The sequence below is a fragment of the Nothoprocta perdicaria genome, unplaced genomic scaffold (genome assembly GCF_003342845.1).
Source record: "Nothoprocta perdicaria isolate Ctin4 unplaced genomic scaffold, notPer1 scaffold_313, whole genome shotgun sequence".
NCBI classification, from domain to species: domain Eukaryota; kingdom Metazoa; phylum Chordata; class Aves; order Tinamiformes; family Tinamidae; genus Nothoprocta; species Nothoprocta perdicaria.
Window position 1 is genome coordinate 221,017 of NW_020455548.1, and position 25,262 is coordinate 246,278.

General features: G+C 46.2%; 2 protein-coding genes across 5 annotated transcripts in view; both read right to left on the minus strand.

Annotated features, from left to right (window-relative positions):
* NUP54 (nucleoporin 54) overlaps nt 1-7,132 on the minus strand; it is a 17,316-nt gene extending 10,184 nt beyond the window's left edge. Inside the window, exons 1-8 of the mRNA XM_026042760.1 lie at nt 7,061-7,132; nt 6,027-6,206; nt 5,456-5,708; nt 3,315-3,398; nt 3,054-3,200; nt 2,423-2,652; nt 826-1,013; nt 379-575 (exon numbers count right to left, since the gene is read on the minus strand). Coding sequence (XP_025898545.1) covers nt 379-575; nt 826-1,013; nt 2,423-2,652; nt 3,054-3,200; nt 3,315-3,398; nt 5,456-5,708; nt 6,027-6,206; nt 7,061-7,132 — 1,351 coding nt within the window. The remainder of the gene's footprint in view (nt 1-378; nt 576-825; nt 1,014-2,422; nt 2,653-3,053; nt 3,201-3,314; nt 3,399-5,455; nt 5,709-6,026; nt 6,207-7,060) is intronic.
* A 1,004-nt stretch (nt 7,133-8,136) lies between these two features.
* Nucleotides 8,137-25,262, minus strand: part of SCARB2 (scavenger receptor class B member 2) — a 34,251-nt gene continuing 17,125 nt past the window's right edge. For 3 of the 4 annotated variants that reach the window (XM_026042774.1, XM_026042771.1, XM_026042772.1), the window contains exons 2-12: nt 22,686-22,843; nt 19,221-19,368; nt 17,573-17,761; nt 16,715-16,806; nt 16,173-16,292; nt 15,102-15,280; nt 14,435-14,553; nt 12,526-12,599; nt 11,713-11,764; nt 10,964-11,122; nt 8,137-9,985 (exon numbers count right to left, since the gene is read on the minus strand). In XM_026042774.1, the coding sequence (XP_025898559.1) occupies nt 9,944-9,985; nt 10,964-11,122; nt 11,713-11,764; nt 12,526-12,599; nt 14,435-14,553; nt 15,102-15,280; nt 16,173-16,292; nt 16,715-16,806; nt 17,573-17,761; nt 19,221-19,368; nt 22,686-22,843 (1,332 nt within the window). In that variant the 3' untranslated portion in view covers nt 8,137-9,943. Of the gene's footprint in view, nt 9,986-10,772; nt 10,829-10,963; nt 11,123-11,712; nt 11,765-12,525; nt 12,600-14,434; nt 14,554-15,101; nt 15,281-16,172; nt 16,293-16,714; nt 16,807-17,572; nt 17,762-19,220; nt 19,369-22,685; nt 22,844-25,262 lie in introns of those variants that run through there. The other variant, XM_026042773.1, reaches the window with a different exon arrangement.

The window sequence follows — 25,262 nt, forward strand, 5'->3', positions numbered from 1 at the left end:
AAAATAACACTGAAAAGCCCCAAAAGAAAACTGGACACCCAACCACACTAAAAAGAACAAAATACAACCGACAAACACACAAACTAAACATAAAACACAGAGAAAAAAAAAAAAAGCTACAAAAGCACCTACAATAAACCTAATACAACAGACGACCAGTCCAACAATCCACACAGGAACAAGCGCCCCACTAGCTCTGCAGTAGCCCCGCTCTGCCCCATGTGCCAGGAGCAGCTAGCTGTGCTGAGGTGCAGGGAGAAGGCAGAGCGGAGCCGGAGCCCCGGCTGCTGCTGTTTGTGAGGGCCCTGCCTGGTGGCTCCTCCTCACGCATCCCGGATCCCAGGGTGCTCCCGCAGAGCGGCGCACGGGGCTACGTACCGGCAGGCGGGTTCTGCAGGAGCTGCTTCACCTGCGCGGGGGACAGCTCCGTCCTGGCCATGGCGAGCGTGACGCCCAGCTGCTGCAGCGACGTCTTGATATTGCCTTGCTCAAAGTGCGCGTGCAGCGTCGTGGCCGGGACCCGCCGCGAGGTGCCGTTGGGCGAGCGCTCCACAACGTAAATGATGACTTCGGTCCTGAGGAAGGCGAGGGGGCACCGTGAGCGAGGCCAAGGGCGGCAGCTTCCACCCGACCCCACAAAACCCAAAGCCTCTCCGAGCTCAATCTCAACTCGCTTTAGCCAATTGAGATACTAAATCGCAGTAAAACAAGAGAAAGTAGCCACATGACAACAGCACAAACCAATGCACTGGAATAAACATAGGGTCGACCCTTAATAAAACAGAGCAATGCAGAAAAGGGCAAAACCGAGTCCCGGCCACATACTGGTCATCCGGCATTGTTCTGACCCCTTCCACGTTGACAGTGAGAGTCTGATTTCCTCCCAGAAGTTTGTGCAGTGATTCCACTAGCTGCTGCTGCTGGCTGCGGATGTCTGCTTCTTTCCTGTTGAACACCAAGACCACCAGGCCGTCCTCATCCTTGTTGTTGGGCATCAAACTGTACCCCACAGCCTGCAAATCAACAAAGAACAGGCAGATGTTACTCAGCAAACACATACCCATGCAGCCTAAAGAGGTGAGATTAAGTTAGGGTAAATTCCTCAGCTTTGACAACAACTGCAAACACAAATCAGGCTTACTTTAGGAAGTACACTCACAAGGCAATCAGTTTTTAGGTATTCCTTCCCCTCCTTTGGTGAAGGGAGGTGAATTCAGCAGAATGTTTGTGGCACTTCACAACTGCTCTCAGTCGGGAACATCCATTCACACAAAAGTGTTTTGCAACATTAAATTTCCAGATGTCCCAGTGAAAAACAGTCACTAAAATAATGCTAATAATGCACCAATTCTACGGATTGTATATTCCTCTATGTGTATAATCATCTATGGATTTCTGGAATTCACACTTAGTATTTTCTTACTGTGATCTAGAGAGCTTACAGAAAACTCAAGCTCATCATTTTCTAAGCAGTAAGCAGTTCTAAGCCATACTACCCCTGAGACCATTTCTGTATTGTTCTGTTCACTTGTTTGTCTTTCTGTTTCTTTGTTTTAAAAGAACTACCCTGATTTATTTACCAGATGTAATAATGTCAAATTACAACATTTAAAAAAAATCATCCTAGTTATTCAAAGGCTAAAAGCTTCTATTAGGCTAAAGACTGTATGCACCTCGGCTCACATCACACTGGTATTGCGTAAAAATGAATTATTTCACTCCTTTTGAAACCCTGGGTAACTCCATTCCTCTTGGATGTCTGATGCTGATGGATGTAACAAAGCAACCTGCTACAACGCTTTGTGCTGACACTGTGGCTAACTTGAGAACTTCTTTTTGTTTAAACAATACAATAAATAGAAAAGTTATGAAACCTCTAGGCTACCTAGCAACTTCCATGAAAGCAAGTTTTGCAAAGATTTTATGAAAAAATCTCCTGATTTGTGCCTCATAACAAGTCTTAACTAAGCATGACCTACATTCAAATTAGAAACTTTGCACTTCAAAGAATGAGCTCAGAAAAGGAGGCTATTGCCATGCCTGACCTGATTGTGCTTCTAAGTCCTAAGCTTAGCACAAGAGTCAGCAGATACGAGATTTGTAGAGGATGAGGAGCTACCTATTCCTCGCTGACATGACAACTGGGTTGAGGGGTAACTGCCGAGCATATCCTGCACGGAATGAAGGCAGCTTTACCACTCGCAGAGAACAACCCACAGGCTCTCTGCTCTGTACAGGCCACGTTCGCAGAGTTGAACACCTTCAAACGCACATCAAAATTGCACAGATTTCCTCCAAAATATGGTTTCGGGCTACTCTTAACAAGTAAAACCACCACAGCTCAAACGAGACGTTTAGTCGCAGAACTAGCAAGAGAGCCTCAAGTCTGGCTCTGGGTGGGCATGTACAAGCGACACGGTACCTTAAATCTGCAGAAGGGGTTTTCCTGCGTGAACTCCACCGGAGCGATGTTGTTGTTGAAGTAGCCTTTGCCCGTGCCCCAGAAGGCCTGCAGCTGATTCCACTTGGCCAGCAGAGTGTCCCTCTCGTCGCCCAGGAGCGTCGGGGCCGAGAGGGCGCTGGCCGTGTTGATGAGCTGGTTGGACTGCACCGCCGTCTGCGTGGGCTGGCTGAACAAGCTGCTCCCCAGCGCTGCGGCACAGAGCGGGGCTCGCGTGAGCTCCTGCCTTACACAGCCCCCCGTTCCCAGCAGGACCGCTCCGGGTTTTGGGAAGCGGCACAAGCACGCTGCACAGGGAAATCAACACCTACTATGTTCTTTATTAAAAGCATCGTTTACATCTAGTCTTCCCCAGTAACAGTAATTACTGACTGCTGAATTAGAAGAAAATGCTAGCTCTTTTTTCTTTAAATGAGAGCTCTGTGCTCACCCACTACACGATCTCCTACCTTCACTGTTAAGGGCTCTGTTAAAACACATCTGTCAAAACGTCAGAGGACTCAGAGCCTGCAGCTGCTCCTTATCTAATTTTAGTCTGAATCAAGTACAGTACCATGTTCCCAGGCACAAACAAACAGAAGGCCACACTTACTAGTCTGCTGCTGCTGCTGTTGCTGCTGGGTCCCGAAGCCTCCAAAGCCCAACCCTGTGCTTAGGCCAGTACCCAAGCCGGTTCCAGTTCCAGTGCCAAAGCAGGTGCCAAACCCAAAGCCTTTGTTCTGGGTAGCACCAAAGAGCCCTGAAAATGAGACAAGAGTTACTGAGCCAAGTGGGAGAAGGCTGCAAAACATGAAGTGTTGCTGATGTCAAGCTTAATTCCAAGGCAACTGCTTTCAGCTTTGTGCGCCCTTACCGCTGGTGCCTGTATTGGTGGGAGCAGAAAAGCTAAACGCCGACCCCGCAGTGGTGGTAGTTGTCCCAAATCCTCCGAAAGCACCTAAGGAAAGAGCACACAAGTGAGATGGACACAGGCTGCGAGCCCTGGCCGCGCGAAACGCGACTCGCAACCGTGTGCATCACGCATGGGATGAGGGGAGATGGGGACAAATGGATGCCGAATGTTACAAGCATGGACTTGACACTGATCACGGTGACCGGGTTCGTTATCCACGAAAATGGGAAAGAAAATGTAAACCAGAAAGCCAACACATCTGCAGTGTGCGAGAAATGCAAATAATAATAATAAAAAAGCAGTGGTTAACAAGATAGTGCTTTCCTATGGAGACATGCTGTCCTCATCCCCGGTCACACCTAACGCTAGGATCTCTTCCCAAGAATACTTCAGAGGGTGGTGCTGCTAGCTGTTTTAACAAGTGATCTGGTATCCTGCGAGTTTCTGAGACACTGTAAGTCTCACGAGCAGCAACAGGCAGAAGCTGAGCCTGAGGAGGTCAGAGCCAGGGGCCGGAGCAGCAGCGTCGTCCCGGCCACGCCGCTCCCTGCGCGCAGGCAGCCCGAGGTGCACAGGCCGCAGCGGGGAAGCCGCGCGTTGCCCAAGGGAGCGGCAGGAGCAGCACGCGGCCCCTTCCAGCTCGCAGGGCAGGGAGATGCGGCCTTCCTGTCGGGCGGGCGATGCCCCCTGGGCTGGGGGTCTCCTGCCTCTGCCAGCCTCATCGGCATCATCCTCAGCCCCTCGAGCTGCACAGGATCAAGCAACTCCGTGCCCTGCTGCCTCCAACCTGCAGTCGCAGGACGACTGACAGTGGTAGAGGAGGCACTGCCACGGCCAACTCACACCCAACTGCTGCGGCCTGAGACTTACTTCTGCACTTACCATGCTCCTGCACTGAAAACCAAAAAGACTGAAACCAAAACTCACCTGCACTTGCATTTTATTTTCATTCACTTATTTGTCATTCCAAGTATCACGCTTTGTACAGCTGGACAAAAGCAGGTGTTCCCTCTGACACTCAAGGGTCAGTCCTGCTCGGCACTGAGGAGCTGGACTGGCAGTACCATCACACAGCACAAGGTGTAGAGAGCTTCACAACTTGTGTCCTCCCTCAGAAAAGGCTCTAAACCTGCAAACTACTAAGTAAAAATAAGATTCCAAGCTGTCTTGGGGAGCTGCTCAAATTCAGCTCAAGAAACACAGTTCCACAGCATTCACACCAAGTGAAAACGCAGTGGGATCCTGCAAGTGCACGGGGCAGGAAAGGGCGCTGCAACGCGGGGCGCAGTGACACCATGCGTGCAATGAGCAGAACTCCTATACGAGCAGCTGCAACGAGAGCCAGGGCCTGATGCTGCGCAGTTAGGCACTTCCTTGTGGAATGGAAAAGATCTAAGATGGGATTATATCAGCCGATCACTCAGAATCAAGGGATCTACACTGGACCATGAATACTTTTGGGACAAACCCCCCATCCAGAGGCTCTTTGGGAGGCGGCCTGGACTTGAGCCTGGGCTCACTCAGGACCCCGGGGCTCCAGCGAGGCCGGTTACTCTTGTGCTGATCGTATACAATCTGTTTCTCCACAGAAACAACTGGTGCATTCATGACAACCAACAGGAGGCCAATGAGACGACACGGGAAAGATGGAAAACGGCAGGGCAGCAGTCCAAGAATCTCTCCTAAGGAAACATGGCACTAGGGACCAATAATCTGTGATTATTCCCCATCGCCCGGATCTGTACAGACAGCGGACGTTTCAGCTCACACAAGTAATCGAGGCTTCCCTTTAGACCAGGCAGAATGGGAAAGATTCCATGATTTGTTTCCATTTCAGCAACTAAGAGTTTGGCAGACAGTGATCTTTGTTTTTTCCCCCTCAAGAGCTTCTTTTTTTCTTGAGAAATTAATAGGGAGAATAATCTACAAGACTAAGGCTCCCAAACCCATTCCAATCCATTCCAGTTTCAGAGCTTTTCTGTCCAATTCCTCCTGAATATAAGGTATGATTAGAACTCAATACAGACTCTCCGTTAAGAACACAATTCTTGGACCCCTGCTATTAACATTCATTACAGAACGAGCACGTATGTGTTATCTACCTGCACTTGCCAGACTGTTACCAAAATTGAATGGTGGAGTCGAGGTAGTGGAAACACCAAAATTCCCAATATTAAAATTCACTGCAGGATTAGCAGTTAAGCCGAAACCCCCAAAATTAAACCCACTGGCAGTAGAGTTTGCGGTCTCAAGCCCACCAAATCCTGACAAGCGGGAAGCAGAGAAAGAGCAAGGCAACGTTAGTTTGAAGTAAAAGGAAAGTTCAGCAAGTAAAAGATCAAATATTTTTCCATCCTACCAGAGACAAGACAGGCATAGTTAAAAACCAAGAGTAGGAAGTTAACAGATATTAATAAGCATTTACTGAACACAAGCAGGACAACTATAAGCTTAATGTTTGATCTGCTCTCCTCGCATCTCTACTGTGCTGTGTATAAAACATTAGTGAATTTTCCCATCGTATTTCAAAGCTAAACAGGAAAGTTTCTATGCAATTAAGCATAGTTTCCATTACTAGTGCTTTTAAACCCCCTACAACTGTGGGATAGGGTGGCATCAGTACCAGCGGGTACAGTTATCTCACAAGCGACCAGGAGGGTGAAGATAAAGCACCTTCTGGCCCTCGGCGTCCGCTCTGGCCACAACCACCAGAGCTGCTGGATCATCTTCAACAGTGCCGGCTCTCACAAAGAGCCCTTTAGGGCCTGCCAGCACCAAGGTGGCTTCCCAGTTTCTCTCTGTCCACCCTGGTGCGTGCACATCTGACACCTGATGCACCCAAATTTTGGGGGGCTAAGAAAAATAGGTTAATAGTGGTACTCATAGCGGGAAAAGGGCCTTGTGCGAGGCAGACAACAGGGACTGACCGCTTGGGTGCGGGCTCAGTAAACCCAACGGCCCCCTGCACGAGCACCAAGAGGTTCTCTCTGCCCTTCAGACAAGCCAGAAAGTCAGTACCTATCACCCGGACAGGACAAGACAGACAAGGGCTCGTGCATCAACCCACAGGGAGCCAGCAGCAATGACAAGCCACCCACAGACAGTGCACTAAAGCCACGACCGCTCGACCCCCTTGACTGAGTATAATTTTACTAAATGAGAGCCAAAAGGCTGCAGTCTGCGCTTTACTGCCACGTTTAGCTGTCACTGGACAACAACAATAAAAAAATAAAGGCAGGGGAAAAAGAGTCTTTTACTCTCCACATCCCTGATGCCGTTTTGCACCACTCAGGAAGGACCCCCACCCATTTGTCACCCCTAGAGCAGCATCACCGAGCCAGAAAGGCTCGGCCTGAAGGATCGCGGCTGCACAGCAAGGCGCCCCTGCGCCTGCTGCTGTGCCCACGAGGGAGACGAGCGTGTGCGTGGGGGGGCAACAAATCAAAAATAAATAAATAAATAAATAAATAAATGGGACGGGGGGACCGGCCGCCAGAGGGACAAACGTGCGCCCCAGCTGCCCGGGGGACACACGCAGCGGGGCCGCCCCTCCTCCCGCGACGCCGAGGCGACCGTTGCGACCGTTACGAGCTCGGCCGCGAGGCGGGTGGGGGAGGGAGGGAGGGGATGCTGGTGCGCGGCCGTTGGGGGCCGTGCCGCGAGGCCGAGGGGCGCGCGGAGGGGAGAGGGGCGCCCGCCCTGCCCACCCGCCAGGCCCCGCGCTCACCGGAGGGGTTGGCGGCGCCGGCCCCGGCCGCCGCGCCGAAGTTGAACGCCATGGCGGCGACTGGAGGAGCGCGCGGCGCCGCAGCCGTCCGGCTGGAAACAAGCGGCGCGCGCCGGAGCTCTTCTGGGGTGCACCAGCCACGTCCGGGGCAAGCAGCGCCCCCTGAACCGCGCCGCGGAGGGGCGGGGCGCGGCGCCGCGCGGGGACGGGCGCAGCCACGCGCTAACCGTCCCAACGGCCGCCGCGGAGGGGCGGGGCGCGGCGCCGCGCGGTGACGTGCGCAAGCACGCGCTAACGGTCCCAACAGCCGCCGCGGAGGGGCGGGGCGCGGCCCCGCGCGGTGACGTGCGCAGCCACGAGCTACCAGTCCCAACCGCCGCCGCGGAGGGGCGGGGCGCGGCGCGGCGCCGCGCGGTGACGTGCGCAGCCACGCGCTAACGGTCCCAACCGCCACCGCGGAGGGGCGGGGCGCGGCGCCGCGCGGTGACGTGCGCAAGCACGCGCTAACGGTCCCAACGGCCGCCCTCCTCCCGCCGCCCCCTGCGCGCGGCCCAGAGGTGAAATAACGGCGAGGCGCAGCGGAAACGGTCGCCTTTATTAGTGCCCAAGCAACGGTCGACAAGCGCCGGGCCCCGGTCCAGGCTGGGCACGGCCCCGCACGCCCACACTGCGTGCTGGGACACGCGTCCTCCTGCAGCCCCTGCCTGGGCGGCCACATCGGTGACCCTGTGTCATGAGTGTTACTAACCATCCGCACACACACAATGTGCCCAAGGGAGGAAAATACAGGGTTTAGTGTTTTGCTTACACATCATAGAGAACAAAAGGGCGCCTGGTGCGTTAAAGGACAGACCCAGAGCACTGGTGACACAGAAGCAATGCTGTAACCCCAGGGTGATAACTGTCCCCACAGTGTGAGCCATCAAACCAGCACTGCCTACCTCCGTGAGGAAGCTTGTCTCCGGCCCGGCTGGTGTCTTATTCATACAAAGAGGGGGCAAGATTCTGCTACAAAGCAGCAGATAGCAAAATACTGGTTTAATAACCCCAAAAGTAAGCAAAATACCAACAAAGCAGCAGGCTTGCTCTGTCTAAAGTGCTGTAGCCATTTCCCAAAGACATTTATGTACCTTGCTGCAAGGGGCAGTACTTTGCACTGAGGGTACAGTGTGCCACGAAGACACCCCCAGAGTGGAGCTGGCGCCTCTCAAGTCCTGGGTCAGGCTCTGTCTTGCCTCGGGCTCCCTCGTCCTTAAGACTGGCCCCCACCTGAGGTCACCACTGCCTGCCTTGGAGGTGGCTGAAGCCTCGCTGGCCAAAGCGCCTGTGGTGCAGAAGAAAGCTCTAGAAGGAAGCTTGCTGCTCATTTATTAAAGCAAAAGTTAAGACGGACGGTGGGATCCTGCGGGAAGACAGGGCACCCAGACTCAAGAAGGAAATCTCTCTCCCATAGCTCTGCTTGGCTGGTTAGGGCAGCCCCATAGCTTGGCATCTCCCCATACCAGCACATTGGTCTAGCTGTCCAGAACGATTACCTTAGGAAGGGAATTGCCTCCTGCTGGGTTCATTTGTCCCCTGTCCCCTTCCTGAACACCATAATTTGAGGGCAAGCTCTTCCAGCAGAACTGCTGGTAAGGGAACTAGGAAAAAAGAAAATCCCCTTCCAGACCAGCATTACTGTGAGAGCCTGGGACTGCGGTCGGTGCTTTTCAACAACGCAGCAAAGGAACACCTGTAATCACCATGAAACTGCCTGGCTGGAACTGCCTCCAAGCCAGCAAAGCTGCTGAGCCGCTGGCCAGCTAGGCAAAAAGACTAACCAAAACAATGCCTCTATTTTGAATAAAGTAACACTTTTTAAAATTTGATTCACTATCTTCATGTAATAGGAATACTTCTCCACGACAGTTCTTTTTCTTTTCACTGGGGAAAAATACTTTTGTTTCTAAAAATTAAACGTTAAAAATATGCTTTGGCATTTCCAGGCCATACACATACCTTAATGTGGAAGTCTGCTTGCATCCTAAACAATAAATATAACTGCCAAATCTTCATTCACATTAAACCACACAGTTGAAAATGTGACATAGGTATCAGAGAAAACAAGAACACCATTTTGTTCCCTCCACCAACAAGAACAAGGCTGCATTTTGTTCTGTAAGTTGAAGAAAAAAAATAATTAGGGATAAATGTATCACTAACATGCAATGGGGTCCTGTGCACGGTTAAAACAGATAAGAGGTTAAAAGGAAAACATGAAATCATTGCCAGCTTTTTCCCCTCACAATAGCTAGGTACATTTAACTCAGTTTCAGTGAACATTTTGGATTAGCTTTACACATCAGTCTTGTGAAAGGATTTAACAGTCAACACACGGTGGTAGTGAGAAGCCTGTAGTTCTCTACAGAGAAGACAGCACTCAGCCTACAGCAAATTTCTCAGGTGACACGGGAGCCTGTGGCACTGTAGCCTTCAGTACCCTGTGAAGGGGTTCTCCTCAGCCCACACTCCTAAGGCCATGTGCAAAGTTTACCCGCGTCATTCTTACAATCAATCAGGGCATTTTATTTTCACTGATATAGTGGTTATGGTCATCTATGGCTGTCAGTGCAGGTACAAATACAGTGCAGTGTTGAAAAAAAAAGCGGGATCTTGCGCAGTTTTAAAACATAGTTTTTAAGTTATAACTTAGCTGGTAAGAAAAGTCTCCTCCTTGCACCATTTTCCAAATTCTCTTCTATACCCCCAAGCAGTTTTACTTGACACGATCGTTCCTCCACAGTGGACAACGCTGGGTAGTGGTAGTTGGTATTAGGTCAGCTCTAATAGTTTATTCTCCAAGCTCACGTGTTAGGAAAGTCTACTAGGATGGCCTGATGAGCGGAGCCCTTTCATCTTCGGTGCTCTGAAAAAAAGGGGAAAACCACAAAACCAATGTAGAAAAACCATGAAATCTTTTGTTCTTTTAGTCACTGGGCAGTGTTCAAGAACATCCAAGACAAGTGGTATCAAGATACACATACAGCACCAGGAATATCCCACACAGGGGCCTCAGGCAGTGGAAATGGCGTGTCTGAGCCTGCCAGTACCACCGTCAGGCTCAAAAGGGCACAGGGAAAAGGATCAGGCTGTCACATAAGGGGGTCTGAACTACAGTCCCGAGCACAACTGCTCAGGGAAAGCTTCCTCAGTAGCAGAGCAAAAGACAAGAGTGAGGCTGCGGGATCCTCAAGCCACTGCCCGAGGACTTTAGACTGCGGGAGGGCATCAAACTGCCACGATGGCCACCGCACACCGACCCCGCACCGGCTCTCGCAGACTAAGACAAAGCGCGTGAACCGCTTGGCCAGACGCTCGCAGCGTGAGGGGCTTTGGGCAGGTGTGAGGGTGCGCTCAGCAAACACCGTGCAAGCCAAACCACACTAAAACTAGGCAACTACAGGGAGGAAACAGCCTGCTAGAGCACCCAGTCCATTTCTCTCACCAAAGGGTCCAAAATTCACCTCGTCTCAGCTCCTCTGCCTTGCCTATATGGCAGAGGTTTGGTATCAGCTTTAACATTGGTGGTGGACTTCTTGCACTTTATCCGTTAGGATCCTGTAGACAGGCTGTTTATTTTTATTTATTTATTTTTACTACAATTGGTAAGGAAATTAGGCATTGGAAATACTACCTGCCTTACCGTGTTTCTTGCATTAGCTGTACTCCTTTGGTGCACTTATTCTGAGTCTATTAAAACTTCCCTTCCCTAGAGAGGCCATTTTAAACAAAAACAACATATAAAAAAAAAGTTTGTGAAAACTGAAAAAGTAAAACCAACCAAAAGAAAAATCAAAGACAGGCAAACACAGAGCAAACAAGGATAAGTTCAAATGCTACTTACCTCTTCGCTTATACCACGGGACCTGCACACCAGCACAATAAAAACAATCCCGAAAACAATTCCTAGAGTCATGATAACGAAGGGGATTCCAGTTACAACGCTGGCTTCCAGCAGGACGTGCTTGAGTTTGTTGGCAGACCTTTCATCGATCAGCACGCTCTGGAGTAGAGAGGGATTAACATGGAAAGAAAAAAGATTAATTTCTGTTCTTCTATATAGTGAGCCACTGTATTGCTGTGAAGGAAACAACACTCCCTCAACTCTCTGCCTGTGCTTTATTACTTTTTGGTAGTTCTCTGATAAGAATTCTTCAGGCTCCTCGTGTGGCCAGGGGAATACCTCATCTGCTTTTCCTAGAGAAAGCAGTGATGCTGAATGCTACGTTTCAGATCACAACACCATAGGTCAGGAAGAATAATATGGTTCACCCAATCTAGTTCCGTATCGTCTGATCAATTCTGTGATCCAAGTGCAGTACAAACAAAAATCTGCTCCACAGAAGGTCTAACCTTGTGAGCCCCCAACTCCTCTAAGCAGCCGTTTCACTCACAGTCAGTATCTTTAAAACTACAAGGACTATGAGACACAGGGTGTTTTGCAGGACTTCGCCTAACAGTCTGCCAAAAACAGCTTCCCATCTCTCACTGCACAAAACATCAAGAAAAATTGGAACAGATGTATTTTTTGGTCACCTCAAAGACAGTGTTTCTGTAAGCATAAAATTATTGCAAATAAATAACAAAATTTACCTCATTTATATACATTACTGGGAAAACCAGCGTTCGGATGTTGCCTGTTTCACTGTGTTAAAAAAAAAAAAAAAAAAAGAGATTATGCTTTCACATCTTATTAACTTTTTCAACAGCTTCTGAAGGCTGACTGCAAGAGGAAACTAATGAAGAAACTGCCTCTAAACAAATTCTGGGTTGCCTTTTATTGTTAATATTCACCTCTCCCCCAGAGTAGATCAACCTCAGCCTCTAAGGGAGAAATCAATGTTTTAGGGGGAAACAATAACATAACCAGAGGATTTGGTGTGGAGAGAAAAAGATGGGCCCCTAAGAAGCTTACTATTAACAGACTGAAAGGCAAATTTGTTTCAGGCAGTGGGAATGCTAAGCTAAGCTGAAGGTGAACATTACTCATGTTTAACACTGCCACTATTGTCGGTACAACAGGCAGAGAGCAGCTAAAAGTGAAAAAAAATACAAGTTTGGTGCAATGAAATTACAGCTCGCTGATAAGCTGTGTTAAGCTAAGAGCTCCTGGACACTAGAAAATAACACAGTGGCATTGCACAGAGCTGTTACCCACCACCTCAAGAGGACCAGGTAGATAAAATAAGATTTTCGGGGGTTGTTTTTCTTTACAAGTTAAAACAGACAGCAAAACTATGCCAATAAATATAATCTCAGAGGCTGAGCTGATGTATGACACTGCTCACGCCAGACTCTGTCTGGACTCATACCTGCTTGTTTGGTTTCCATGTGAACACTGATAAGCTGCAACAACTCTTTTTAAAACATACTTGAGATATACACTCAGCAGCGGAAAACACTTACACAAATTCATGCAATTTTCTGACGTGAACATTGATCTGCATCCGCTTGGCTGCTCGCAGGACCAGCCCTGTCAGCTGGAAAACAAAGGAAGAGCAAATTAAAAACAATAAACATAAGAAGAATTTACAAGTATGCCAACTAGTATTTACACCGGCATGGACCTGCTTGGAGACCAGTGACACAATATGTGCACTGGTTGAGCTGGCCATGTGGCAGATCAGTGTTTAAAAGAAGAAAAGACCCACTTCAAAGTGTAATTTGTATCCCTCAACCAATATGCTCTTGAAACTCATTTATCTGGACTCTACACTGCCACCTAAGCTTAAGTGGTATCAAGAGGCTGCGTGGGAGAGAAGTGGCCATCGTGCTGCCTGTGCTGTGCAAACTCGCATGAGGGTGCAGAGGGATCCCCCTTCTTTCTGATCCCATTGCAGTTTTGGAAAAGGTGACCACATCCAGCTCATAGTTCTACTCCTTCAATACTGTTGGCAAATCTCTGTGAGGCATTTTAAGCATTTCTGCGACCACTTGAGCTTGGGTTTCAAGTGCCTGATCTCTCTTGTCCAGAGGTTAGCTAACATGTACAAATTTCGTGAGGATAAGACAGGGGCTGCTTGAATAAGCTGTCATGCCTCTACCATAAGACAAACCTTTATTTAAAAAAAGGGAAAAAACAGATAACTGACTATGACTTGTCACTACTGACCACAGGGAGTGGGAGCAAACAGCCACCGGAGCCATCCACCACAAGTGCTCTGACATCCCCAACAGCACATGCCCTAGAGCCCAGAGAGAGGAAGTAGGCAATTTCCTCCTGCTTTTGCTGCACATAACAGCTCCGTGAGTCACAGCACTGCATTTCTGTCAACTAAGTAGGTCATGATTTTGCTCCTTCCCTCAGTCTGCAGCCAGATGTGGCTGTCTAGGGAACAGCATAATACTCCAGTCCACTAGGTACTAAAAATGCTCTACTAGGCCTACTCATCGACTCCAACTTCCCCAAGGCACTGCCAGGGAAAGCATGTTCTGCTTTCCCAGGGAACGGGCCCCTGGGTAGCTGCCGAGCGGGACTGGACAGGGCACATGAACATAATTCACACACACTGTTCCCAGAAAAGCAGGGAACCAGAAAAGCGGGGGTAAAACCTGTTGTTTTCCAAGCTGCTACCTTCAAGACGTACAAGGTAGCACCACACAGGCTCAGGGCAGACTAAGGATCAGCTTATAAGGAATCCCATTTTACCCTAAAACTAAGCACAACATTAAGATTCTTGTGTTGCTTTCATTAGAGTTAACTCTGAGCAATATCCCAAAGTTTTCTCTTTTCCAGTATGGCACAGACAACAAACTGGAATCGCCTGCTCCATTTCTTTCTGTCATCCCACACTGAGATTACCCAGAACTCTGCGTGCTCCCGTAATTGACACAGACATCACACTTCTGTACCTCTCCTTACATGACTCCATGCTATCTAAATTGGGTCCAACATCCCTTGAATCTTTATTGCTTTGCTCTTTCAGGCCACATACTAGATGCTTCAGTTGGGGGAGTGACATTAGCTTGGGGAGGTCAGAGCAAGGGAAGTCAAAAGCAGTAATGATGTGGAAAGATGTATAAAAAAATAGCTTCATTTACTGCTGGGAAATATTTTAATCCCTGCATCTCATCATTAGACCCCATCTGATCGCATATTTAATTGCATAGGCACAGCAGACAAGCATTTTATTTCTTATTATCCATCAGAGTTTGTTCCACACAAGGAAACCTCAATAGATCAATTCCATATAAACTAGCAGAGCATCTCCGAAGACATGGGCCTGTGTTGCTACTATTCAAGGAGTAGGCTTGCACCTTTGTTTTTGGACTTGCTTGTATCAATATAAATAAATAACACTAAGGTCCTACTTACAGGATTGATGTCCACAAATGTCTCATGATATTCCTTTCTTGGGTGCATGCCCTCTATGTCCTCAATAAATTTTTCATCTGCTTGGTAAAAATGTGGAGCTGACAGAAATATTGGAGCACCTGAAAAGAGAACAAGTCATCATTTTACCAAGGCAACTTAAAGTTGTTCTTACAGGACTCCCAAAATCTGTTCCATTGTAAAAGAAAGTCTCTTCTGGAGCTACAGAACTGATGCTCAGATCCTCTGCCTTCAGAGGAAGCCGGTTTGACTCTCCTGCAGTAGTCAGCATGGCTTCCTGTCTCAGGCTGATCTGGGGTCTTCTGCCCTGTTTTTGTTCAGCTACTCGTCTGCAAAAGCTACCTGGGTAGCAGTGGAGTGTAACTACCCAGGCTGCTCAGTATGCATCCTGGTACTTCCATTTCCTCCAATTCCTTTAGCTAAACCACTGCCGAATGGATGGCATCTCACACAAACCCTTCGGATCACATTTCCTCACTACTGTAATTTTACCATCAACACACCAACAATTCAATTCTCGGTGACCTATTTCACTGACCACAGTCACAACTTGACAGGCATATTCTGTCAAATTGTCTTCATGTATTTCAGACAAAAAGAGAAAGACGTTGTTGCCCTCCCAGGCTGCGTCACCTGCTTGGCACTCTACCTTGCTTGCAGATGCTGACGTTGAGGACGCCGGTTCCAGGACAGTTTCCTGGCGGCACGCAGAATCCGGCGTTGTCCGGGTTAACAGTAGTGTTGGCAAACACCTTGGGAGAGGGCACAAAGCGGTAGGTTGGGATCCCTGCAACGCTTCCTGAGCTGTCATACACCATATAGAAAGATCTGTAGGGAAGGAAAAACAGATCCAGGTTTGTTAGACTTGAGCAACACTGTCACCTGCTGCAAATTTCTCCTTGCTGATGCCTGCAAATTTACACTTAACTGCACACTTGGCCTAAAGCTCCCTCAAATGATCTCCTATATTAAATTCAATAGGTTTTTGATCAGCACATACACATCTTGCCTTTCTGCTGCTGCACAAAATGGACAGTCCTGTGCTAATCGTGACTGACTTCAGCATTGGAGGGTCACTCTGGCACTCAGCTTGATGCTGCATATCCTGTGAAGCAGTGCTGCTACGTGTTACTGTGAGGGACAAGGAAAAGAACAGAGCCACGCAAGGGAAAAACAGAAAGGAGGAACAAATTCCTAAGCTCCAAACTGAGTTTAACACACATGTGTGTTAATTGAAGGAGGGAACTGCAGACTGGTTTGTTCTTCACAGACACACACAGAAACCTGGAAGGCAGGAGGCCACTAAGTGGAATATAAGGAAGGAGACACAAAGCTCTTGTACATCTTGCTGCACTGCTTCCAGTCAGTAATTCAAATAGGGCAGAGAGGAAGGTTTTTGAGGGAAAGAAGCTTCTGGCAAGGTTTCTTTAAGTGCTTCTATTCCCCTCGTTAGATCTTGTAGGGCAGCCGAGTCTGGCTTTCCAGTCTTCTCTCAAATTTTCACTTGACCTTTTTTTTAGATATAGCTCGTCCTTAATTTAATGTTTGTTGGGGTGTGGGTTTTTTTTGTTTGTTTGTTTGTTTTAAATATTGCCCTTTGCATGAATGAATGCAAAATATAAATGCTGTTAACTAAAATAATGGCAAGAAAAGCATGAAATCTCAGTAGGAATACATTTATGTGTTCTGCTTTAAAGCCTGAGGAAAAAAATCTTCTTACCTGCAGAAATCAGAAGAAAAGATATAAATGTTTTCATCTTTGCTAATCAATGGGTGGAAGGATGTCCCATCTGTTCCATTGATCATGTTACATGTCTTTGTTGTCCACCAGTTCAATGACCTGGTGTAAATGAAGCAAAAAGAGAAAGGGTTAAAAGAGCTTTAAATGCTGGTCAGACATGCCAGCCAACAATCTGAGCAAATGAGAATCAGACCTGTAGGTCCTAAATCTTAATGTCTTGGGTCTGCTAGCAAAGAAATGGGGAGTTAAAAATGACATCAATTGCATTTATCTTTTCTTTAAAATGGAGCCATAGGGAAGTAAGAATTTCTCCACAACAGCTCCTCTTATACGTGTTACTTTTCTTTTCATGGCTATACGTCACCAAACGCAGTGGGGGCATGATATGAAACTAAAGCTGCTAAGAACCACCACCACCTTTGGAATAAAAGAAGCATTTCTGTACGGAATGCTTATGCCCATCAAAAATGTGAAGGGGGCAGATTTTGACAGAAGTCTGACCACACTGAAGAAAAACTTACTCTTCTCCTTTCCATTCCACAATCCTTGAAAAGTTTAGGTAGTTCCTTTCCCCACTCAGGAAAACATATTCTCCATCATCAGTTCCATTCATCTAGAAAGAGAAACATTAATTTTAATCACTCCACTTGTTCTGCAAAACCTGACTGGTAACTACAGTGGAGTGGCAGCCATCTAAGCTCTCGTCGCTTCTTCAAATCTGCCTTGGGAGTGATTGACTTGCCCCGAGGTCAAGGCAATTTGCTCAAGTCCACTTGAATATAAATAAGGTGGAAGTGACTAAACTATATCTTCCTACCTCCCATACCGAGGGAAGGAAACGTAACAGTTCTGCTTTGGAAGTTTTAACTAAAAGAAACATCCCTTGACAAAAAATACCAAACTTCTTGAAAAGAACCTAAGTTCTCCAAAAAAAGTTTGGTCCTCATAGTCCAGACTGTCTTGCAACAAGAAATGTTGTGGAAGCCAGCAATGGCTACAGCACAGAAATAACATGCAAATTCAACCCATTACCACTAAAGGATTGGACAGGAAAACTTTCTAGTAGTTTGCATAACCGGCCCCACAAGGAGCATGTTACTCAGGCAAGCACAGGCAAAGCGAGGTGGTTTACGTCAGTAGAGGAAAGCTATTGCCTACCTGAGAATGAAAAAGGAGATAAAACACTCAAAGCTCTGCTTCAACCTAGTACCCAGAGAGAGCCAAACGGAAGCAGTGAAATCCTCTTGCTATCCCTGCAGCCCATCTCCTGGCCTCAGCTCACCTACGTCCTTCTCAACTCATCAGGAGGAGAATTCCAACTCCGTAGCAACGACACGACTTCCTTCTTAAAGCCTCTGAAAATCTTGTATACCAGATACCTTATTGAAGAAACCAAATTCTGGATCAATCTCAGGATGCAAGAGATGAATGGCTGAGAGAAGCCTGTCTTTGTAGCCCCACAGTAATTCATGCACAGTGCGCACGGTGAACAGGGATTCCTGGTATAGAAGTAGCAGCACCTCCGTGGCAAACTGAAGAGCTGTTGATCTGGTCATCTCCATCGCTGTCTGCCAGTGGATTAAAATCAGTCAGATTTAGAGAAGAATAGGTAATAGCAGCTGCATGCAAACACAGGCTCATGGGCACGTGGAGTGAAATCATTCCATTATTTCTACTCGCAGCAAACAAGGTACTTTAGCTGTTTCTCCCCCAAGGACGTGCTCTTGCAGATTCCCATTCAGCCAAGTGCTGGCACACGATCAGTTTGGTTACATGCCATCAACTGTTGTATTCTTAAGACTGGACTCTAAGTGAAACATGCAAAACCACTTCCTAACAGCCTTAATTTTACCACTGTTTACAACCAGAGACACTTTTACATTTTATCCTTAGGAGGCGGTAGTTTACAGCCCCTTGGCTTTACAAATGAAGAGAGCGCCATATCCCCAAGATGCAAACAATGCCAACATTTGTTTCCTTTGTAGCTGGCAACTGGTTATGCAACACATTTTTAAATACACACACGCACAAAAATGGGATATTACTTGGGTGAACCAAACTGTAGTTCTGGTACTGCTTGCTACAGAGTAGCATGATCAAAAATATGAACAAGACATAACACTTAACAACTCTTAAATGCAAGGGGGGAAAAGTAAATATAGTAAATATATTACCTACAAATCCATAGTAAACTCAGTTCTATTTAGGTCTATATAAAACATATTTATGTATTTATGTATTCATTCATACAATCAACTTCTTCATACATACAACTGCTTTGAAAAATGCTGGAGAACAAATAGGAATGAATGTATCCTATACCTGAAGTCAAATAAATCAGCAAGGAAACTAAAGGCTTAGTTACTCACTAAACACTATTTTGGTGAGTCTAATTACATGCACAAGGTGCGACTACTTTATACGTGTCTGTTCTCATGATGTACCTGCGCAAGGTCAGATACAGGGGTCTGTCTCTGACCACTAAAACAAAACTTACTTTGCATGGTATTTTCATCGGCTGTTCTTTGGCATGCCTTTTTTTAGCTTGAATTCTGAGACCACCTTTTCATTCAGCTGCATCTGAAACTTCTGTTTTAGATGTCATTTTGCAGTTTCAGATGCAGATTTGGAGACAATTTTTGCAATTCTCATTTAAAAAAAAATACAAGTTTTCTTGTTGAACTGAGTTCTTTCTATGTGTTTGACATCACTAATGCCCTATTTTCACTTGCTGCTCAAAACCCAACAGGCCTGATTTCCCCTCATCTCTGAAGTGTGTATCAGTGTACGAATGAGGCACTGACAGTACACAGGCCTAAAGCAAGGGAGGAACATCACAGAAAAACCCAACCCATCCCAAAATTCAACTTCCAAAACTGAAGGCATTATCTATATTGGACATAACCTGTCTCTCTAGTTCTTGAATCCTCTTTATCTACCACAAGGGGAGAGACAGTGAGAAGCAACAATCTGCTAGCTTTCAAGTATTTTAAGATGATTTCCAAGCATAAATCAAAGAGAACTCACCACTGCCGGAATATTAATTGTTCTAATCAGATCCACTTCAGGGTCTCCAACTGATTTCTCAGGTTCAAACACATACGTCTTTGGATTCAGAGCAGATACTTTTGTACCGTTGTCCAAAAACTGAACATGCACTCTTGGTCTGTATTCTCTGAGAAACAAAAGAATTGGTTCTTTAAGCAAGTTAAACATGTGAAAAAAATATAAACTACAATTAACTTAAACTAATTGTACTATTTTAAAACACGCACCGGCTCGGATTTACAGTTCATGAGGAATTAGTCCATCTCTGCTCCTGCTGCTGTCTGCGGGAAGACCTCCCTTTGTGCCCATTTGGTCAATGAGACTTTACAGGGTGCCTTCCAGAATGGCACCTCACACACTCATTGCACTTATACATTTACCATGTCTTTAAAAACCTGCGAGGAAACATGACAACGACACTACAGAAGGATTTACTGGCACCTCATGTGGGTCTGCCCTTGAAATATTGAAATACAGACTGAAATTTATACTTCTGCCTCATTGCTACAGGCAAACTTCACTCCCAGACAGAACAAGATGTGAGGTTTGTTTAAGTCTCATTAATCCAACCTAAGAATCTACCATAATGTTCTATATCTAAGTATTTTGCACTAGGATTTCTTGGCTTACATACGACACAACTGGCAAACAAACTTCCTGGCGACTCTTCTTCTGGTACAGGAATCCTTGACACCACAAAAATCAACTGATTTTTTGCCCTGAACTGCTCATGGCCTGGGCAGTTGCTCTTGTTAGTGTCTATGCACTGAGATAAGCATCAAGGGGAACCCAGAATTGCTGACAAGCAAGTCTAGTAGCGCAAAACATCAAACGCTATATCCTGTCTTTGCTAGGAAGTCAGACCTTCGTTAGTCTGAAACATAGGTCATAACTATAATTCAATTCATTGCCACTAACATCTTACAAACAAGAAACAGAATTCTGCAGAACTGGCTGTCTCAGGTCCTGAAAGACCGATACATTTGTCTTCATTAAACCAGAAAACAGAAGTAACAGGTTGGCTACTCCTGGCGTGAATCTTTGGTGTAAATTTCAGGGGAAACGGACTATTTCACAAGGCCATATTCACTCAATAGTTTGTTGTCTTGTTAAGCATTGTCAAGCATTACCTTGCTTTCTGAGCAAATTTTAGGTGCTCAGACATAGCGCTGTGCTTCATTTCATGCATTTTTAGATCCTAGGTTCTCTCTCAGACTAGGTCTATTCATGCAGCTTACTGACAGGCAGCATTAAGGGTTACTTTGGTTCAGTTTTTCTATTTAAAGCAAACTGGACAGGCCCGTAAAACTTCCCTTATTAAAACCCAACCGTTTCCCATTTCCCTTACAGAAACAGCACATCAGCATCCCTGCCAGCTGGGAAACATTTTGGTCCGGAAACACTTGTAGTTTGATTTGTCCAGAGCCTCCTGTACAGTGACCTGCTCCAGAGTCTAATGCTGAGGAGATGGGAATGGACAGATGCGAAGTAACTGTCCTAAAATAGGCCAGAGTTAACCTGAGAAGACTCTGCTATTTGAAAAGGGCTAGAGAAGAAAATAATACTCCCTGATCAGGTATGCAAGAAGGAAGACCTCAAATGTTGAAGACAAAAAAATGTATATGTGGGCAAGATCAGTCAATATCAGTAGGCCAGAACTCAGTAGGCTTGGGCAGATAAGCAACTTGTACTTTATAAGGAATTATTTTATATGCTGTAGATAGGACTGCTAAGTTTTAGAAAAATATGCACTGCTATGCCTTTGCTACAGATTCTAGCTCTGTTTTACTTGAGGTTTCCAGTCAATGCGAAGCAGAACTCTAAACTGCTTCCAGATTCAGCATGCTGGAAGCAATTCACATTAGCTGCGTCACGTAGACTCCCATCTCTCACAAGAGCTTTCCCCCTTGACTGTCTGAGATGATTCCCTTCCAGCCTTTCTCCTCAACCCCTCATTTCATAACAACACTCAACTGTGCATCTCGTTTCAGGGGGTTTCAGGGGTCTTGCCACATGCTGAAATTTAACCGTTTCTTGAAAGCTTTGCTACACCAGGCTTGTGAGACAGACCTGGTATTTGGCCTCTGGCTTGAACATGCAGTATGTCTGCAACATCCCCTCCTTCTCCCTGCACGCCTCCTCTCTACTCCTCCCACTGCCCACACTCTGTACAGTCAGCAGCAACGGCCACGGGAGGATTCAAGAATCTGCTGGAAAAGTGCACACCCCTTCCCAGCTCCCACTTCTTCTGTCAGGCAGAGCACAACAGAAACAAATCCTGCTGAGACACGTCGGAAGCAGGCAAAGCTCCCAAACCACAAGCAACTGAAACAGCAAACACTGGCACGCGCAGCCGCCCTGGCTCGGGCAGCAATAAACAAGGCAGCGAGGGCTGGCATCACCGGCCCCCAGCCTCTGCGGGCTCCCCTGCGTGCGGCAGGGAAGGCTTCCCAGGGAGCCCCTCCGGAGGCACGGAGCGGGCCAGCCAGCTGCACCACCAGCCCAGTCCCCCTCAGGGCTTTCTGTGCAGCCCAGCTTCACAGAGCTGTCTGGGCATGGGCCCATGTGGCCTCATACAGTCCTATGACATCTGGAGCATGTCCCACTTACCTGCCCAACAGAAAGGATGCACTGCTGCCTAATTGTGAGGCCCTCCCTTTCATCCTCCAGGATTTTTTTCTAGAAATGACAGCCTGATCTCAAGCCATCTTGCAACTTAGGTAAAGACAGCTTGTAAAGACGCTAAATTGCTGCCTCGTTGGAGTGACTGTTAATGACCAGAAGCAAGACTAACAGCGAGAGCTCTCATCTGTTTCTCATTATATGCGTTTTAACCATGTTCAAGAAGAGTCCAGGAGAAATAGCAAGCTCTATCATTGCATGTGCTTTCTGTAAAAAAACAGTAGCTAGGTCTTAATCTAAATAGGATTTACAGGGAGAGTTGGATGAGGAATATCACTAGCATCATATTTAACTGATGCAATTTGCTACATATTAGCTTGGAACTAATTTCCAAGTGAAAATATGAACGACATGTTTAAGCATGTTGATGCACATGGTTATCACCACATACTCCAAAACATCATCCAACCAGTCAGTGCCTCCTAAGGCAGCAGCCCAGTATGCAGAGAACTTCCTATGGATTGGAGTAGCTAATGAAAAGCAGCACAGGAACATTTTTATGCTTTGCCCCAAATTAAACATAACTGATCAGTTGAATCTGGAACAGATTGCAAGTTGTCTCACTCTAGCTGTGGTGTCCAAGTGGCACATAACCACCCATTCTCCCTTTCAAGCACACATCAACTGCTGGGTTTTCTGCTAGAATGGGATCCCCAGTGTCCTCCCACTTCTTGGACTCCTCACAACCAATAGGTTTCTTTGTATTAAAACAAAAAAGCACAGAAACAGGAAAAAAAAAGAAAAACAGTGAAATGGTCTTACCGGTAGGTGTACGGCCCTACTTCCTCCACAAGAGGAGTAGCTCCCTGAAGCACTTCTAAAGGATTTGTCACATTAAAAAAGTAGAACTGCATGTAGACTGGTGGAGGAGGATCTTCCCAGGCTTCAAAGGTTTCCGTGCCATTTCTTAATACTGTTCCCTGGAATAACACAAAGACAAAATTACTATTTTAATAGATGCTGTGCTCTCAGAACAAGCATGGGCATGAGGCTTGGAAATGCCATTTCTACAAATTCTACATTTCTGACCGTGAAGACTTGGCTGCTATTACACAACAAACCTCTTTAAGCCAAGTACACCCATTTAAGGTCTATCAACCAGAAATGCCTAGAGACACAGTGAGACATGTGCCACATTCTGGATAAGAGATAGGGAACTCAACAGTATGAGGCCTACAGGGATGGAAGCACATGTATCTCCAAATCCCCCGAGTAACACTTATTTTGCATCCACTGAAACAGGGACTTAAAGGAAAACATCTATAAAAGATTATTTGACCATAGAAACTTTTCAGCAATGAATCAGCAATTCTTTAACCCACGAGGATACTCAGGTTATAAGCAACGTCACAACTGCCCTGGCATGCGTCTCCATTAGGAGCATATAATATAGGTTCTCTCCATAACACTACCATTTCAGTTTAGATAAAATCCACAATTATAAAAGCATTCCAACAACAAATCCCAAAATGCAGGATTTTTGCTACTGATACTGACACTGTGGTAACAAGGTGTGTGGGGGGGGAGAATAACCTGCAGAGAAGAATTTTTAGGAATATGTACAAAGAAAAACATATCTTTGATACTACACTATCAGTAGGCGGAAGAAGAGGGAAATAATTTGCAACTAAATGGGCCTCATGAACACTTGTTCTTTTTATTCTTCGGAGAAAACAAGTCAAATATTGTAAATGCAAGTCCAAAAGCAGGGCAGATTGGACAGCTGCCATTTCATGGATGCAATTTACGGGATCTTAAAGCCACCGGCCACTGTTGCCTCGGGATTTCTTCTGGGTCTTCCACTTAAGTAGTTGTCTTCCCTCTGTATTTTATGTTCTTTTTTCAGTGATTAGATGAAGAGAAGACTGTTTCAAAGAAAAATGCATTGGCAAGAGGTTTGAACAGCAGCAGTATTCCTGAATGCCAATGAAAGCCAACCCAGCTGGCAGTATATAGAAGACCGCTTTCCTCTGAGGGTTTCTAACCATGTATTCTACACACACCACAGCAAAAAAGAAGAAAAAGAAAAAAAGGAAAAAGAAGTATTTTAGGCATGTTCCAGAGTTTCAGGAGTTTTGGATGTTTATTTGGGACTACGAGCGTCTACAAGGCCCAATGCATTTGATCCTGTTTTCTCGTAATCTGCACCAAGGAGGTTTATCCCTGTGTCCAGAAAGAGTCCTTCCGAAATTGGTTTCCAGGATGAGGAACAGAAAATCTCACTGAATCCGGTCCACAGTTTCTCTGGCTCCAGCAGAAAAAGCTGGGAATGAGACAGCAATGTAGCTGAGACAGTGATAATCGTGACAGCTTTTCTCCATACACAAATAACCACATTATTAAATCAATCATTTCAGAGGTTGTATGGCCATAAAGTCTGATCTGCTCCCTCCCTGGGGAGCTTGTATAAAGCTCCTATTTCTCATGTCCATGAAACACAGTGAGTTTAAGCTTTATGTTGATAAGCAGACTAATTATCACCTGTCTTAAGCCTAATCATTCATATCTAGGAATTGATACTGCTCCCCAGCAACTACTGACCAAGCATATTCAGGCCATTCATCAAGTACTAAAAGGTCTCCCTTATGAGACAACTCAAATGAGGGATTACTTTTCACTGTGTACTTTTTCTGTGTGTGTGTGTGTGTGTGTGTGTGTGTAAGTAAAAACAAGTGCACTCTGGTCATATTCATTCCAGTTTTAAGCTCCTTCCCGTTACTTTTGACAGGGGCTACACATTTATAATGTGCAAAGATGCTACTTCCCCTGCTCCCATTTTCTGAGCTGAGAACAAGAAGCTCCTCCCCTTGATGTAGCTTTGTTAAATGCAATATGGATTTCCAACAAACTATAAATATATGTTCCAGACTACATGCAGATACATAGTATTAATAGGAAGAAAATGGAGGAGTAGGAGTTTTTTCAGGCAGATTGATGTAAGCTCCCGCTCCCGAGACTCTGAAGTTGTAAATGATCTCTAGGGAGGTGGGCTGGAGAGCAACTTGGTACTGAAACAGCCAGAATAATCTGGTGATTTATTACCAGGATCTTCATGGCAGCATTTGGATCTCCCACAGAAATGACAATGTCTATTTTTAGACTGCACACTGACAGCACTAGCGTAAGGCCAGATTCACAAACTTCTGAGCAGGAATCTGGCTCCACCAATCTCTCAAATAACAAAATATTGATGCTCTTTTCTTCCTTTTTTTTTTTTTTTTTTTTTTGCCAGGAATATTTCCATCCTTGACATGGTATCACACAGCCTGCACTTGAGAGAAAAAACATGACTCAGTATTCTTGAGACAAACATATATCCATGCACCTCAGTTGGTAGCT